This window comes from Aspergillus pseudotamarii (genome assembly GCF_009193445.1).
Source record: "Aspergillus pseudotamarii strain CBS 117625 unplaced genomic scaffold BDV38scaffold_1, whole genome shotgun sequence".
Taxonomy (NCBI): Eukaryota; Fungi; Ascomycota; class Eurotiomycetes; order Eurotiales; family Aspergillaceae; genus Aspergillus; species Aspergillus pseudotamarii.
Genome location: NW_022475015.1, coordinates 1215260 through 1231688, shown reverse-complemented (window position 1 = coordinate 1231688; position 16429 = coordinate 1215260). Strand labels below are relative to the sequence as shown.

The 16429-nt window shown below is 49.4% G+C and overlaps 7 protein-coding genes and 1 non-coding gene across 8 annotated transcripts; 4 read left to right on the top strand and 4 right to left on the bottom strand.

The window, feature by feature from the left end:
- Positions 1–824: 824 nt before the first annotated feature.
- BDV38DRAFT_277017 (type I glyceraldehyde-3-phosphate dehydrogenase) lies at positions 825–1945 on the top strand (the record flags this gene model as incomplete). Its single annotated transcript, XM_032058388.1, has 3 exons — positions 825–950; positions 1018–1699; positions 1749–1945. 3 exons carry the CDS (start codon positions 825–827, stop codon positions 1943–1945), a joined length of 1005 nt encoding a protein of 334 aa, XP_031920018.1.
- Positions 1946–2216: 271 nt separating this feature from the next.
- On the bottom strand, positions 2217–3638 carry BDV38DRAFT_232411 (WD40 repeat domain-containing protein). Its single transcript, XM_032053036.1, has one exon. It carries the CDS (start codon positions 3095–3097, stop codon positions 2336–2338), a length of 762 nt encoding a protein of 253 aa, XP_031920017.1. The 5' UTR covers positions 3098–3638; the 3' UTR covers positions 2217–2335.
- A 734-nt stretch (positions 3639–4372) lies between these two features.
- BDV38DRAFT_232409 (CCAAT displacement transcription factor COY1) lies at positions 4373–7049 on the bottom strand. Its single transcript, XM_032053035.1, has 4 exons — positions 6864–7049; positions 6629–6796; positions 5714–6567; positions 4373–5663 (listed from the first exon to the last, which is right to left on the bottom strand). Exons 1-4 carry the CDS (start codon positions 6997–6999, stop codon positions 4554–4556), a joined length of 2268 nt encoding a protein of 755 aa, XP_031920016.1. The 5' UTR covers positions 7000–7049; the 3' UTR covers positions 4373–4553.
- A 564-nt stretch (positions 7050–7613) lies between these two features.
- Positions 7614–11556, top strand: BDV38DRAFT_5416 (putative TGF beta receptor associated protein 1). The gene is made up of 3 exons (XM_032063518.1): positions 7614–7901; positions 7967–10560; positions 10616–11556. Exons 1-3 carry the CDS (start codon positions 7745–7747, stop codon positions 11513–11515), a joined length of 3651 nt encoding a protein of 1216 aa, XP_031920015.1. The 5' UTR covers positions 7614–7744; the 3' UTR covers positions 11516–11556.
- Positions 11557–12867, bottom strand: BDV38DRAFT_5402 (intradiol ring-cleavage dioxygenase). The gene is made up of 3 exons (XM_032063516.1): positions 12531–12867; positions 11959–12440; positions 11557–11868 (listed from the first exon to the last, which is right to left on the bottom strand). Exons 1-3 carry the CDS (start codon positions 12765–12767, stop codon positions 11598–11600), a joined length of 990 nt encoding a protein of 329 aa, XP_031920014.1. The 5' UTR covers positions 12768–12867; the 3' UTR covers positions 11557–11597.
- On the bottom strand, positions 12868–13178 carry BDV38DRAFT_5401 (uncharacterized protein). The gene has a single exon (XM_032063515.1). The coding sequence runs from the start codon at positions 13139–13141 to the stop codon at positions 12968–12970; it is 174 nt and encodes a 57-aa protein (XP_031920013.1). The 5' UTR covers positions 13142–13178; the 3' UTR covers positions 12868–12967.
- Positions 13179–13456: 278 nt separating this feature from the next.
- BDV38DRAFT_t7 lies at positions 13457–13535 on the top strand. The gene has a single exon. It is a non-coding gene; the product is annotated as a tRNA-His (tRNA).
- Positions 13536–14799: 1264 nt separating this feature from the next.
- BDV38DRAFT_232405 (elongation factor 1-alpha) lies at positions 14800–16324 on the top strand. The gene is made up of 3 exons (XM_032053034.1): positions 14800–14925; positions 14996–15134; positions 15189–16324. Exons 2-3 carry the CDS (start codon positions 15008–15010, stop codon positions 16289–16291), a joined length of 1230 nt encoding a protein of 409 aa, XP_031920012.1. The 5' UTR covers positions 14800–14925; positions 14996–15007; the 3' UTR covers positions 16292–16324.
- The last annotated feature ends 105 nt before the right edge of the window (positions 16325–16429 follow it).

The following is a 16429-nucleotide window of genomic DNA, read 5'->3' as shown; positions in this document are numbered from 1 at the left end:
CTTGTCTTTTGGCACCCAACCAGTGGTCCTCTTTAGCCGCGACACATCATGGGAGCGGTGAGCGAATCAAGGATATCGGTGTACTCATCAAGACTGATCTTATTTCTCCGAGGCCATGAACAAGTAGATGAGAAACGGCAAGGCACTTCGAATTAGGCCCGATCTCCAATGTGGATCTCATTCGGATTGATCAGACAGTCGGCCCTGGACTTGGATTGGTTAACCTAGAGATCACCAGACTTTCATCATTCTCGGTCATGATTCTCCAGACTCGTATCTCTTTCTCCTCCTCGTCCTCGTTGCTGAATCATCCGGGTCAGGCGCAGTCGGTGGCCTAAAGCACTGGTGATATCATAAACTAGGGTTGAGCCTTTTAGGCCTTCCACTAGCTGATCCCACTAAATTTGGAAGTCTTACTTAGTAGGCCACAACTAATCTCGTGCCACCGCTCCACAGGGTTATTTACACTATTACCTGTCGTCCCTAAGTGCATATGTCTACATAATACCGAGGGTCCAGAGTGTCATTTGTCTTGAGCCCGGTGTCCAGATCCGGCAAGTGGTGACTACCTACCAGGTAGGAAACAGACTCTACCTAGTATCTACGGAGTACACCAGAGACATCCTTGTAGATAGTAATCTCTGCTACATTAAGTCATCTTCCGATGACGGTATATTCTGAGGCCGTATGACCGAGTATCAAGAATAGGTTAAAATAGTGCCCTCTCCCTTCATCGCCTACTAGCCTCTTATCATCCTTCTATCAACTCAACCCAAATCAATACCACACCTTCCTGTTGCAATTCAAGACTCCCAAAGAACAAAATGGCTGCTAAAATCGGTATCAACGGCTTTGGCCGCATTGGTCGGATCATATTCCGCAACTCCTTCTCTCATGCAAACACCGAAGTGGTGATGGTGAACGATCCATTTATCGAGGTCCAATACGCGGTATGTATCCCCTTGGATGGTGTGATGTCGAATGAACATGGTTACTGATATCCAGTCGGATGCTTAGGCATACATGCTCAAGTACGATTCCACCCACGGCACCTGTGCCTATGATGTCCACATTGACGGTGACTGCCTTGTTGTGGACGGCAAGAAGGTCAAGTTCTATGCGGAAAAGGACCCTTCCAGAATTCCATGGAAGGATACTGGGGCGGAATATATCATTGAGTCAACTGGCGTGTTCACTACCGTGGAAAAAGCAAGTGCTCACCTTCGCGGGGGCGCCAAGAAGGTCATTATCTCTGCGCCTTCTGCCGATGCACCCATGTACGTCATGGGGGTGAATGAGAAGACCTACGCAGGGGCCGACGTGGTGTCGAATGCCTCCTGCACTACCAACTGCCTGGCGCCTTTGACTAAAGTTCTACATGAGAGGTTTGGCGTAGTTGAAGGCCTGATGACCACGGTTCACGCTTATACTGCTACGCAAAAGTTAGTTGATGCACCTTCGAAGAAGGACTGGCGTGGCGGCCGTGCTGCGGCTGAGAACCTGATCCCGAGCAGTACAGGGGCGGCCAAGGCCGTTGGTAAGGTGATCCCTGAGCTCCAGGGTAAAGTAACCGGAATGTCTATCCGGGTGCCAACCTCCAATGTGTCCATGGTTGACCTGACCTGCCGCCTGGAGAAAGGAGCCTCATATCAGGAGATCATTGCTGCGATCAAGGAAGCTGCACGGGGACAGTTAAAGGGTAAGCTGACTATAGTTCTGTTTTGAGAGTATAACTTAAAGATGAGTAGGTATTCTCGATTACACCGAGGATGATGTTGTCTCAAGTGACATGAAGGGGAATCCTCATTCATCGATTGTTGATGTCAAGGCTGGCATCTCTCTAAACCCGAACTTCGTCAAGATTGTGAGCTGGTATGACAACGAATGGGGATACAGTCGTCGGGTGCTAGACCTGACTGCTTACATTGCCAGTGTTGGGAAGTAGGGTCATGATCGATGACATGGATATTGTTGTAGTTCGCAAGATAATGAAAGAAATGAAGAGCTTAACTGCAAAACTAAACAGGTATTATGACTCATAGTAAAATAGTCTGGAAGTTTTATCTTTAGTCAAACAAAGTGGGGGAATTAATCTTCATCGTTAAGGGAAGGAAATAACTGAACACTGCCCATCCAAGTCTTCTCTTTTAGCCATTTCAACACGAGTACAGCGCCCCGGTAACGTCGTGTAGGCTGGACGGTGGTCTAAATCCAAAGGCGTACGTATCATCCATGTGCAGATACCGCAGCATATATTGACCAAGCGTGCAACTGTAACATCGTCAATTCCAAGGCCTATACTAACGACACAACAAGAGCCTTGACAGAAACAAGCCTAGAGGTCCCAAATTCTCAAAGATCCATCCATATCCGGGACCACAACAAATTTGGAATCCCCTGAGCAGACCATCTCCGAGACAGGACATCTGTCTATCTTGTCCTCCACTCCCCTTGTAAACTGTTGCTTGAGATTGCTCTCAAAATCATACACCTCCACGGTTCCCTCTCGGATCTGAAACACCAACTTCCGGCCACAATCCACAAACTGCACGGCTCGAGTGTTAGCAAAGCGACGCATGAGGAAGTCATCGAATGCGAGACACCATCGCATCCGATCCTCTCCGGTGTATGGATCCCAGATACAAAGTGTTCCGTCATCAGCCCCGCAGGCGAGCATGGTCCCATCGAGCCTCCACGACAGAGAACGGGTCGCCATGTGCAATCGATCAAAGCGAGACACCGGCTTCCCCGTAGCGATATCGTAGACGTGAATATAGGTTCTGGGATTTCCCTGGCTAAAGGCGAGAAACTTTTGATCCGACGAGAAGGCTCCGCTCCAGAGCTGGCCGCCCAACGGCCCCAATATACGAAGACAAGACCCGGACCAGGCGTCCCAGACCCGCGCGGTGCCATCCCATGCGACGGATGCGACCAGCTTGTTATCGGGGCTCATGGCAGCCCACATAATACGGTCCGTGTGACCTAGCAGTTGGTGTCGAAAGGATCGAGTTTCGATATTCCACAGATTGACACAGGGAAGAGCCGCGGCTTCGCGGCTTTCCTCTTGGGTTGTCTCGTTCTGGCTGAAAAAGACCATCGTTTTGCCGTTCGGACTGAAAGAGCCAAGCTCGCCCTCGAAGCTGAGTTGGGGCTCTGTCGTAGCGACGAGTTTCCCTTGCTCGTCCAGCTCCCATAGAATCACCCGTGGGTTGTCATCACTGCCGCCTTGTGACGCCAGCAAATAGCGGGTGTATTTGCCATCGCGGCTGTCAACGGCGCCTGGCGCAAACTGGACAGTCTCAACCCACTCTTCATCGGTCAACACTTCGAGTGGCGCCTGCGTAGCAACATCGAAGACGCGTATTTCTCCATCGATCCCCACTGCCACAAGCCTATCATCGGGACTCAGAGTGGGCGTGGATGCGATTCCACCCTGCCGAATCTTTGCTCTCTCTTGCCCCCATCGTTTCGGATGGCCTGGTGCCCAGGCGGCAGGTCCTCCAGCGGATGAAACGAAGTCACGCTCAAGGCCATATGTAAAATTTTGCACAAATTTTTTTCCGTTCATGGACATGGACATTTTGGATGGTTCAGTGCTGAATTGGTGGTGACACATCCGAAGATGACGACGACGAACAGATAAAAGGCTATCCGTAGATAGGTACTGAGTCAAAGGTCAGTAGTAGCGTTGTCTGATATACTATAAGTAGCCTTTCGAGATTCCAATTGGCCCTTTAGGGCACTTATCCAGCACAGCCCCGGTGGGACTCTCCAATGACATCGCATCTCTGGCCTGTCAAAAGGCTGTGGTTCTTGAGACCCTGAAAGGACCCCTGGCAGGCTGTGGATACGTAGGTAACTAGCAAAGCTTTTTATTGACGGAGATCAGAAGGCTTATATGAACAAGCACCATCATCTGTCTGGTTAGTCTGTTTTAGACCGTTAGATTGTGGGTCGGATTCCACTTGGGCGATGGAATGGACCAACAGCATCAACTACAACAGACGCCGCTTTGCTTACGGTTCGGAGGAATTTGTAATTGTCCTCGAGATTGTCCTAGGTGATTGGGAGGCAATGGCTAGCCCTAGTCTACGGTATCTCACCCTAAGCCGATAGTCACCGTTATTTCAGCTTTTTAAAGGGGTAAAGGCCATTATCTTCTCCACACCCGATGGTCGTGTGTACTGACATCTTCAAGTACAAGGCTTTGTAATAGGAGTGATTAGTAGCTGAATATAGTTGGGAGTATATTGAGAGATACTTATTGATAGTCGATAGATTATCTATTACTCTGCACAAGATCGATAATGAAACTTTCAAGAGGGATACTATCTTAGATAGTTGAACTATCTCTCGCAATTGAAGATGTGTGCAGCTATGGAAATAAAAAGGGTATTTAGATAGTAGTCTAACTTCTTGCCTGCAGAGCTAATCAGAAATATAGAGTGATGGATAGTACATTCTTAACATCAACTGCCGGTAGACGCCAACTCCCGCAAATCAACCAAAGGTGAAATCGCATCCAGGAAATTTGTGATACACCAGCCCACAGGCTATCCGCCATGATGGAAACCCTCTTGTTGCCAGTCGTCCCCATTTAATTGCTGGCCGCTATTATGGATGTTGCCAGCTCCACCAGCCAGAGCAGCAGCACCTAAGCTTGCGCTATGCTTCTCTATTTCCATCGTGCTCATCATGTATAACATAGCGAACAGAAGAATATGGATGGCGAAGCAATATCCCGCGAATAGGTTCCGGCTGGTCCGATTAGCCAGGATTATTCGGGTGAGAGAGAAGACAACCCGCTCAGGGAGGCTCATGCGTTTATATGCCCGTACAGATTCCCGGCCCTTGAACGCAGCAAATGGCGAAATCTGGGCCTCGTAAGCAGATTGGTAGCGATCAAGTGACAGCCCCGATGGCGTGTCCGCAGACAGATGAACGGAGGATGCGCTTGGCTTGTTTCCGTAGGCATTCGCAGAAGAGGAGCCCCCCTGGCCACGGTTGTACGTTGACACATATCGTGTCTTTTCATACAGGCTGAGGTTATCCTTCTGAAGAGTAGAAACTTCCTGCCTAAGCGACTTCACTGTGTTGTACATTTTGGAGAGTTCCTCCTCTAACTCCGCATTCTTTTTCTTGAACCGGTCACGCTGTGCCTGGATCATCGGCAACAAGCCTGAGCCGCCCCCAACGGGTTCTCCGGCTCGAATGGCATCCATAGTGTTGGAAGACCCAGAGGAATGATCAAAGCCCGAGATAATTGACGATGTCGGCGACGTACCTCCCCGGCGAGAGGAGTAGGGGTGTCTAGATGTGTAGGTGCCTGCCACGGACATCGCAGATGATGGGAAAACATTCGCTGCCTCTTCCTGCACCCGAAGGAGATCATTCTCAAGAGTGGTAGAGAGTTTCTGGGACTTTTCAAGCTCCTCCTTAGTCGCTGACAGATCTTCACGCAGAGTCTCGAGTTGGCCCTGAAGGTCCCGGTGTGATACCCGTAGGATAGTGAGTTCATCCGTGAGCTTCTTGTTTCTAGACATCAGAAGCTGCTCTAAACTGTTCTTTGCACCATCCTTGGAGGGACTGCCATTGACGGCAATCGCGGCATCATCTGTAGAGTCCCGGGCATCATCATCGTCACCGGCAGAAAATTCGATAGACTATAGACGGCTATTAGCATTCATCTGAGAAATAGGGTATGGCCACCTACTTTTATCATCTCCAGCTCCCGGCGGATATCTTCATAATCTGCGACCTTTTCCAACCTCGTTCGTAGCTCATCTCTCTCAGCGGCAACTTTGGCGCCATGTCTCTCGGATTGCGATATCTTGGCCTCCCAAGAATGCCGTTCAGACTCCTTGTCAAACCGTGCTGCATCCAACTTGCGCAATAGGGAAGAGTTCTCCGATTGAAGGCGAAGGTATGCGGGGTCTTCTTCAACGGATGTTGTTTGTTCTGGCTGCGAATGTGAGACAACTTGAGCCAGCTCAAGTCTCAATTGCTCATTCCGTGCCTCTACTTCTGCCAGCCTAAGACTAGTCTTTTCGAGATCGGCTGACACCAGCTCCAGTTCCGCAGCGGTAGCCCCGCCTTGCTGATGGCCATCACCACTACTCTCCTCTTGGCCCAACCGTTGTGAAACCTCGTAGCTCGCTTTGAGTTCCTTAATCAAGCGTTCTTGGTTCTCTACCTTTTCTTCCAAGCTCTTCTCCTTGGCGGTCCAATTGTTCGATTTCTCCGACAAAACGGCTGACCAAGAAGACTCAATCTCTTTAATCTTTGATTCCTGATTATCCTCCAACTTCTTTCTTGCTGTCCGCTCTTCTTCCAGCCGCTTCTCAGCATCGTCTAATTGGGAGGTAAGGCGGTCCACGTTGCTCTGTAGTTGATTCCGTTCGGAGGTTAATTTCGGCACGGTTTCTTCGGAATGAACGAGAGAGTCGATGGATGCCTCGAGGAGTGGATAAGGGTCAGGAGCCTCTGACAAGGAAGAGTATAGCTGTAAGAAAGCGTTGGAAGAGGCCTTCCCTTGGTTCGTCAAGACGTCGATAAAGCTTTGGTACGCTGGTCATAGATCCGTTAGCCCGCCAGTGTCGAAACGAGATCCGTAGGGAAAGGTACAAACCTTTCAACAGGCCCTTGTATTCTGCCAGCTTGGTCGCATCATCCAGCTTTCGAAAATCCTTCGTCTTCTGGGCGAGATCCTTCCTTTGAACGAGGGCATCGCGCTGCTGAGCGACAATGTCGGAGGCAGTCGAATCTAACTTCGCGATCGTATTGGACAGGTCAATGCCTGTGTAAAGCCGACAAGTTAGTTTCCAAACTGGGAACATCAGAATATGTCATTTTAGGAAAGGTACCTCTCCAAGCCGCAATAGCGCGTTGGAACTTGTTAGCCCCCTCGGGCAACTTTCCACTGGTGTCCTTTTCGGCATCGTGGCCATCTTGATTGTTTGAATCAGGCACAATGCCCTCCGTAAGCGCGAAAGAATCCATCCTTGGGGATTTTTATAGATTATTACAAGTACATTGAATCTTGAACGACAGCCCCGCCAGATAAAAAGAATGTCAACACCACTTCTGAGAAGAAGAGACCCTGAGTAACAATACAGTATGCGATGCGGAGACATGAGACGCTCCGGGGCGGCCCGACGATGTTCCGAACGCGTCAGCTACTGCTTTTCTTAGATTTACATGACATGTGGCCGCGGGACACGTAGTAGTAGACAAGTCTTCCCTGTCATATAAAATCTTTTGTTGATTAATGGCGCAGGCACGGAGTATTTATCCATATTATTACTGTTCCAGGTGTGCTTAGTTGCTCAATTGACATCTGCAAACATTGTTCATTTCAATTTCCAATTTTCAATAGACCTTGTAGGATATATCAAGTGACGCTGTACACACTGAGCATGGTGCATATAAGAGCCCATAACCGAGACAATACCATTGATAACAAGAGACCGACAGTTGCATAGTTGAGTAGCCTCGACTGTATTCCGAATTAACTAGATAATAATAAGAAGCAAAGCATACTTTTGGTATGGTGGAGAGGAAGTCTGATACTAGAGGGAAGAAAATACTCCACTGGGGGCGCCTGAGTCAGCAAAAGCTAGCCCCGGCTTTGGCCCACTCTTAAGCCACTTTAGGACATCACCTCCAAAGCTTCCGACGTTTCCCCTCAGAGGCCTTGAGGTTGCCAGGAACCATCTCATATCGTGACACCAGAGCGGGCCTCATTATGGTGTCGGAAGACGATGGCACCAATCCCCGCAAGAAGCGGAAGATCACTCCGCCGAAAGCCCTACCTTATATGTTACGACCTCTTTTCGATCAAGTACCTCTAACGGCTGACGACCCCAATGATGATGTCCATATCACCTGCGTTGAATACTGGAGTATGTCTGCTTCAAGGCTACATCGCTTGGACAATCCCATTGAATGCGCTAACCGCCATTGACAGATGACAACCTCTATATCGGAACCTCCGCTGCTGAAATCTTACATTTTGTCTGCCTTCCGCCCGATCCATCGGACGACACCAACGAGCCGTCCTTCATTTTAGCCTCGAGATTACCTATTCCGTTTTCCAAGACCGCTTCAGTAACGAACAGGCAGCAAGGCATCCAGCAAATTGTTCTCCTTCCATCTGTGAACAAAGCCTGTATTCTCTGCAATGGAACGGCTACGTTTTACTTGTTACCAGAGCTCAGTCCAGCATTCCGCGAGAATACGAAGGTTAACAACTGTTGTTGGATCGGGGGTCTTGACCAGAATGCATCCATGGACGAGCCGGAGAGACCGGTTGTAATGATTGCAACGCAGAACAAAATGATGCTCGTGCGGATTGGTGACGATGCTCGACTGGTGCGAAACATTGAGTTTCCGGGATGTTTAACAGCATCACGAAGAGGCATAATCGCTTGTGCTGCAGATGCTCGCTCATACTCCCTGCTAGATGTGGAACACCAGCAAAAGATACCTCTCTTTCCAATGTCCTTCTTCGATGAAGCATTGGCGTCTGGTCAAGTGGAAGACATGCCACCCGCCTCGTTGTCACCTAGCTCTTCTGCGGAGGGTCATGCACATGGTAGAAGCTCCAGTTTGAATACACTCGCCGGGATGCTTCAGTCGAATGCACGATCAGCTTCACAAGATCGTTCGAGCTCTGTAACACCCGAGCTCTCCTCCACTTCCGGGACACCCACCCGTTCACGCTCGAAGGAACGAGGCGATAGTATTTCGCCAAGGGTATCATCGGAGCATCCATCGCGCGATTCGCAATCTAGTCCTCGTGAGGATCCAAAACCGCTTCCGCCATTGCCAAAGAAACCGTCGACACAATTAAAGCCACATATTCTTTCTCCGACTTCATCTGAGTTTTTGCTGGTCAGGGGCACCGATACGGCGGAACCAGGAGTTGGAATGTTTGTCAACGTGGACGGTGATGTGGTCCGCGGAACAATCACGTTTCACAAGTACCCGGAGTCGGTTGTCATTGACAAAGGCAACGAAAATAACCTTATTGGAGCACCCAACGACACCCGCGAGGATCTCATTCTTGCTGTCATAGAGGCCGACCAAGACGGAAAGTTACGCAAGTTCTTGGAGGTGCAACTTTGGGATGTCGACCCCGGAAATGCGGACAACCACAAAAGCTGGGTAGAGATACCTTCCGTGCAAGATACGCTGCCATCTCACGTTGGACTTCTCCATACACTCTCCCCCAGCCAGCTCGAAGTAAGCGAAATGAGAGGCTTGCTGCAGATGGTCCGATTGAGAACACCATCACTATCACCACATATCCCTGCAACCGACCCGAGGACACAGGCATCGATAGAGCAGCTACAGAAAGAAAAAGAACTGTTCGAATCTCAGGAAGCAATAGACACCGAAGGAACGAAGAAAGACACCCCCGACTGGGAAGCTGAGCGAAATACCGACGAGGCTAAGTTCGCGCGTGGATTGGGCAAAACCCAAAGCAGCCTTGTTTTGTGGAGTGGTAATCAGATATGGCGGGTCGTGAAGAACCCTTTGACCACGCAATTGAACGATGCACTTCAAAGTGCCCGAGAATCGCAGGGGGACGGCCACAGTGTCGTAAGACGTGATGCGATTATGGACATTATCAAAATGGTACAAGAAGCAGAGCCCAAGTCGGAGGCTGAGTTCCTGGGCTTGAACTACGTGAAGCAAAAATCCAGTTTACTCCTCTTCGGCGACTTGGTCTTCATGGACCCGGCTGTCAGGGATGGAGCGACAATCGATGCCACAGAGAAAGCACTCATTACCGGGGAGCTGGACCCCCGAGTAGCCTTGTTGTTGGTCCCCCTTTTGCGCCAAGAAGTTTTGCAAGGACCGCAGGGCATCTGGATTCATGGGGGTCTGGCAGAGGTTGCAGAGGCGTACCTTAAGCGCCTGGATAGTGTGAAAGCTTCTAAAGAACCGGACGTCTTTGATAGCGGAATCTTGAATATGATCAAGCGATTCTTACTTGCCTGGCAGCAAAAACGAGGATATGGCAGCATTACTGACGACGCTTACATATTCGATAGCGTTGATGCAGCCCTCCTGCATCTGCTGCTGGAACAAGATTCGAATGTACCTACGGAACACCGCCTTTCTTCACGAACACGTACGGAATTAAATAGACTAGTGGATAATTGGAAGGGTAACTTTGACCGGGCAGTAGCGCTTCTAGAAAACTACAAGCGACTATTTCTCCTGAGTCGCTTGTACCAGAGCCAGAAGATGTCCCGTAACGTCCTCAAGACGTGGCGGCGGATCATTGAAGGGGAGGAAGATTCCGGGGGTGAGACCACCGCCTCCGGCGTTGAGGCACAGATGCGCAGGTATTTGGTCAAGATCAAAGATGCACAGCTTGTTGAGGAATATGGTGCTTGGTTGGCCCAGCGAAACCCCAGTCTTGGTATACAAGTCTTTGCGGACAACACCAGCAGAGTTAAATTAGACCCTGTAGATGTTGTCCGCTTGCTCAAGGAACGAGCGCCCAACGCGGTTCAAGATTACTTGGAGCACCTGGTCTTCTCAAAGAATGTAGGTTCTACCCCATCCCCCTGTTTAACCCTCGGATCACTGACTCTTGAACTAGTATACCCAATACGCAGATGACCTCCTTTCATATTATCTTGATACTGTGCTCTCTGTTCTTGAGACCTCTCCTGCTGCTCGGTCATCGCTTGCGGAATCATATTCGACTTACCGTGCATTGCAGCCGCCAAAACCGACGTATATGAACTTTATCCACGAAAACACGCCCTCTGAACCTTGGTGGCAATCGCGACTTCGGCTTCTCCAGTTGCTTGGCGGAGGCGGTAGTAGTCAATTCTCGTCGGTCCCGTCCCCTAAATTAACGTATTCCATTCCTGCTGTTCTCGCACGGATTGAGCCATTCCAAAACGAACTCGTATCGGAGTCTATTATTCTTGATGGGCTCCAGGGCCGTCATCGGGAAGCCCTGCATCTTCTTACACATGGCCTCGGCGACTACGACTCTGCAGTTCGATACTGCCTATTCGGCGGTCCTCGGAGTACCAGCTCGACCAGCACTTCGGCAGAGTTTGCTGACCGGTCACACCAAAGTGAGCTGTTCGGGCACTTACTCGATGAGTTTCTACATATCCAGGACCCCTCGGAATGCATCGAACGAACTAGTGACCTCTTGGCACGATTTGCGTCCTGGTTCGATGTGGGCGAGGTCCTCCGTCTTGTCCCAGATAACTGGAGCGTTGATATCCTGGGCGGTTTTCTTGCGCATGTCTTCCGAGTCCTCATCTCAGAGACCCGTGAAACCCGGATTGAACGAGCGCTCAGTGCAAGCTTGAACTTACGAGTTGGCACGGAGTATATCGAGGGGGTGGAGAAGGTCGGCGGCTGGCTGGAGGACGCCGAGGGGCTGCGGTGCTTAAAAGAGGCCAATACCCCCGCGGTTCTGCCCGCTGACGATGGGGATGATTTCGGAGATATGGTTGAACCTCGTGGCGGCGATTGATACCATGTTCTATTGATAGTGTACATAACGACATAAATGACGATCATACTAATTCATCTCACATCACATCCACGTCTATTAACTAATCCAGATCCGGCACAGGCAAACCGTTCACTATCTTTACCTTGCGGCCCAGTTTATCCAACGCCACCTTGGAGTTCTGCTCGCGCAAAGCGCGGGTCTCGGAATCAGAAACCAGGACAAAGTCATATGTAAGGAGAGCATGGTCCTCTGAAACACCGTACTTCTTCGCATACTCCGGACCTGCCTTCCCAATATCCACTACCAGAGAATCCTTGACTCCAAAGACCGCATCCGAAGTCTCATATGGATCATTCCGAAGATAAAGCGCCCTGCCAACCATTAGCCAATTTCCAAAAAAAAAAAGAAAAAAAAAACAAAAAGAGAAAATAGAAGAGAGAGAGAGAGAGAGAGAGACATACGTAATCAAATGATCATACCCCTCCTTCTCAAACATAAAATGCATATGACTCGGCCTAAATGGATGCCGATGCAACTTCTTCAACAACTTCCCGACCGGCCCATCATGCGGAATCGGGTACGGCACCGGCGTAATCGCCTTAAACCAAAACACGCCGGAATCATCACTGCGCATGATACAGCGGCCATCGGGACCGTCCCGTTCCGCATACTGCACGTCATAGTGGCCCGTGGAGTCCGTCTCCCAGATATCGATCTTCACGTCGGAGATGGGGTTGCCGTTCATATCTTTTAGCGTGCAGACGACGAGGAGCGGCTCGCCTTTGGGGTCGTGAGACATGCTGTCGCCGTTGGGCATCACTTCGGCTTCGTGCGTGTGGAAGGGGCCAAGAACTGTGCCTTCGGTTGAGCCGGGGGGTTTGGGGTGGTCGATCGAGTCGACGAGAATTGAGAGACCGAGAATGTCGGAGAGGAGGATGAATTCCTTTTTTTTTTTTTACTCATGTCAGTATCCTTGCTTTTCTTTCCGTATGATGTTTTGTTACTTGGGGAATAGATTGCAGTGACTACTTACCTGTCGCACATCCGAACAAATCTTCCCCACCTCCGTGAGGAACATTAACCCTGTCATCCATTCCTTGGAACTGAGTCTCGTTTCGCGGGCGAAGTCATGTAAATGAGAAACTAGTCGTTCGAGTACATATTTCATGCGCTCATCTTCGCACAGCGAATTAATGCGAATGACATTTTCGGTAATGTTGTCGACCGTAAGGTCCTTCATGGGTGGAATTTTAACCTGTGAGGGATCCATTTTGTGTTTCAATTCCTCACTATTGAAAAGTATGTATCACTTAAAGAATGGGTAAGAAAGACAAGAGTAAAGGACAAAGTCAATGACGGGTTGTGGTTCCTATATACTGCCAGAAAGGAGGGGATCATCACACCCCGCATTGGGCAGATCGGATGATGCATAAGAGTTGAATAAGCATGCTTTAAGCGGAATTGGTTCCTTCATGGGGAATGTGTAGGTTCTCCCCGATGGATCTGCCGGTGGGAATTGCCATTGGGATTATGGCGGATTAGCAATCTGGGGGTTGTTGGTGGGTGGGATGGGAAATGTCGTCGGATATCCCCCCGCTGATCGACGGGGGGTACATTAAGCCGTATATCCGGGGTGCATTGCATTGGGATATCGCATACAGTATCCTAATAGTACTCTATTTACACTCTACAACAAAGGAAAAGAACTGGGCTTAGTGATATGAGATAGATGCTAAGGAGGACTGGGTGAAATCTAAATAAGAAGGAACGATATCTCCTCCCCACTTTACCTGGAATGAAGAGTGCGTGTCCAATGCTAATGACGAGGATTGTGGGGAATAGAATCCATTCCCACAGCCAACGGCTAATACCATTGCCGATATTTGATGGGCTTTTGGTCCATGGTAATAACTTTTAGCTTTATAGGCACATAGAAAGAGGGATCTTTCAACAAATCAAGGTGCTGTAGTATAGTGGTCAGTACGGTTCGTTGTGGTTTAATCCCGAACAGACCTGGGTTCGATTCCCAGCAGCGCCAACAAGGCGTCTGACTTGATTTGTAACTTCTTTTTTTGGCGTTTTGGGGTTGCCTCTTCTTGAGTGCCCTCTCTGTCTATCTTTTTGGACTTACGTAGGTGATAGTTAGTATCTATCTTTTTCTGACATTCACTGGTGGCATTCAGTCGATGGTATTTTTACTGACCCTAGGATGCTGGGCCCCGCAATGAGTGAAAATGAGAGTTCATTCTCAAACGCAGGTTACAATTTGTACATCTCTTCTGAGGTATATATATATATATATATATCACCGTGGTTCTCTTGCACAACCGCAACCCCCCCCCTTTTCGACAGACAAAGTATACCGCAATCGTCATTAGAACACATCAAAACATGGTGAAGGGTGACTATAAACTATGATTAAAGTGGTCTCCGAGAGCCGTTATATAAGCTTGGCTATACAAAGCCTTCAGTTTCCTACTAATTAATCATTTCTAGACGCATGATTTAGGCAGAGGAAATGGCTTTTCCACATCTCTCACTCACCTCGATTTCTGCACCTCAGCATCGGGGTGGGGGGGCATCAATCAATATTGAATACTAATCTCCACTAATGGGCCCCGGAGAATAAATCCGCTCTATGACGATTCCTATCACCAGCTTATCAGAAAATACGGCTCTTGTTTAGACATGATTGTAGGCCAATCATCTCTCAAAGCTACTCCACAGTTCAGCCAGCCACGTTTGCGTTCTAGTGTCTAACATTGGGTCCCAAATTACTGAATGACACGATGAAACCCTATTTGGGAAGAGTGGAGGTGCTCAGCCGCAGATTGGGGGAAGATCTGCTCCGTATCGTGTTCCTCAGACCCGACATCGACTGACTTATCTATCACCCGCCGTAGACTGACCCGACATCGATGTCGAGCTCAACGCCAGTAGGGCACCACCCTCAAGATTTCCCCTCTCCTATAATTCTCTACCCCTCTTATTATAAAGTCTTAATTCACCCCATATACTTCCATCTTTATCTCTCCTGACTGTCATTCTTGCTCTGGGACCTCTACACGCTCTGTTATTGTACATACATACTTTAACAAGGATCCCTAGGAATCTGTTCGTATCTCCCAGAGAACTACATATAAGAATCCATCCTCAGCCGTCAAAATGCGGTAAGTCACCCTCTCAACTCCTACTTCATCACTTCTGCAATTCTATTGCTAAGCCACTCCCCTCCTGCAGGAGGGAAAAAACACAAATCACCCTCGTCGTTCTCGGCCATCTGGATCACGGCAAGTCCACTACTGCTGGTATGTTATACTGCCCGTGTTGCTCCATCTGCCGTATGGTATCCTAACGTTCCTGATGCAGGCCATCTGATATACAAATGCGGTGGTGTCAGCGGGGATACCATCCAGGCGTACGAGCAAGTATGCTTTCCCTGTCTTCAGATCTCTTGACGTACGGGTGCTAGGCGAGATGATAACCACCCCCACTCAGGAAGCCGCTGGTATGGGCAAGGCCTCGTTCAAGTACGCATGGGTCCTTGATAAATCGAGGGCTGAACGTGAGCGTGGAATTACTATCGACCTTTCTCTCTGCAAATTCGAGACCCCTAAATTCATGGTCAATATCATTGGTAAGCAACAATCCGGATCTGAGAGGGCTTATTATATTCTGATTGCCATGGTAGACGCCCCTGGTCATCGTGACTATATTAAGAATACGATTACCGGTGCCTCGCAGGCCGACTGCGCGATCCTCGTCATGTCTGCTGACACTGGTGAGTTTGAGACCGGTGTGGAAAACGGTGGCCAAACTCGCGAACACCTTCTACAAGCATTTACCCTAGGGGTCCGCAACCTTATTGTGGCCGTGAATAAGATGGATGCTACTAGATGGAACGAGGATCGCTTTAATGAGATTATCAAGGAGACCTCCTTTTTCGCGAAAAAGGTCGGTTATAATCCCAAAACTATTGCCTTTGTCCCTATCTCCGGCTTCCATGGTGATAATATGCTGGAGGAGTCCCCTAATATGTCATGGTATAAAGGCTGGACAAAAGAGCAAAGGGCCGGCGTTATAAAGGGTAAAACCTTGCTTGATGCCATCGACGCAGTTGAACCCGTGCCCTTCTACACTGTCACTGATAAGCCATTACGTCTACCCATCCGGAAGGTTGAAGAGACAGAGACCGGTACTGTGCTGGTAGGCCGTATAGAGACTGGGACTATGCATCCTGGCATGGTGCTTACGATCGCCCCGACCGATATTGTCGCTAACGTGGAATATATTGAGATGGATGGTGGGGAGGTCAATACAGGTATTGCAGGTGAACATGTTAGTGTTCATGTCACAATCACAAATGGTGAGGGGAATATCCGGCCCGGCTATGTCGCTGGCGATATCCAGAATGACCCCCCGGAGAGTGTTGCCTCCTTCAATGCCCAACTGGCCATTCTCAACCACCCTGGCGAGATCAGTGCTGGCTATACCGCGATGGTGGACTGCCTCACTGCCCATGTCCCCTGTAGGATCTCGAGTATCCTGCACAAGATGGACCGCCGTACCGGCAGGCCGACCGAACAATCGCCCCATTCTATCAGGGCGGGTGAGATGGCTGTTGTCGAGCTGGTTCCCACCAAGCGCATGTGTGTTGAGCCCCACAGCAAGAACCCCTTTCTCGGACGCTTTATCGTCCGTGACGAGAGCAGCACAGTCGGAGTTGGGACCATCACCGACGTCAAGTTTGGTACTGTCGACGACGCCGATGAGGACGACGATGACGAATACTAGTTGTATTATTCGAATTAGGCTGGCGGCGCCGGCTGTAACAAGGTGGCCATTAGGATCTACGAACTTGGTGGTTTTGGTTAAGGGTCCAACCACCTAGATAGTCAGAATAAGAAAAGAATAAGAGAAAGGTCGATACCG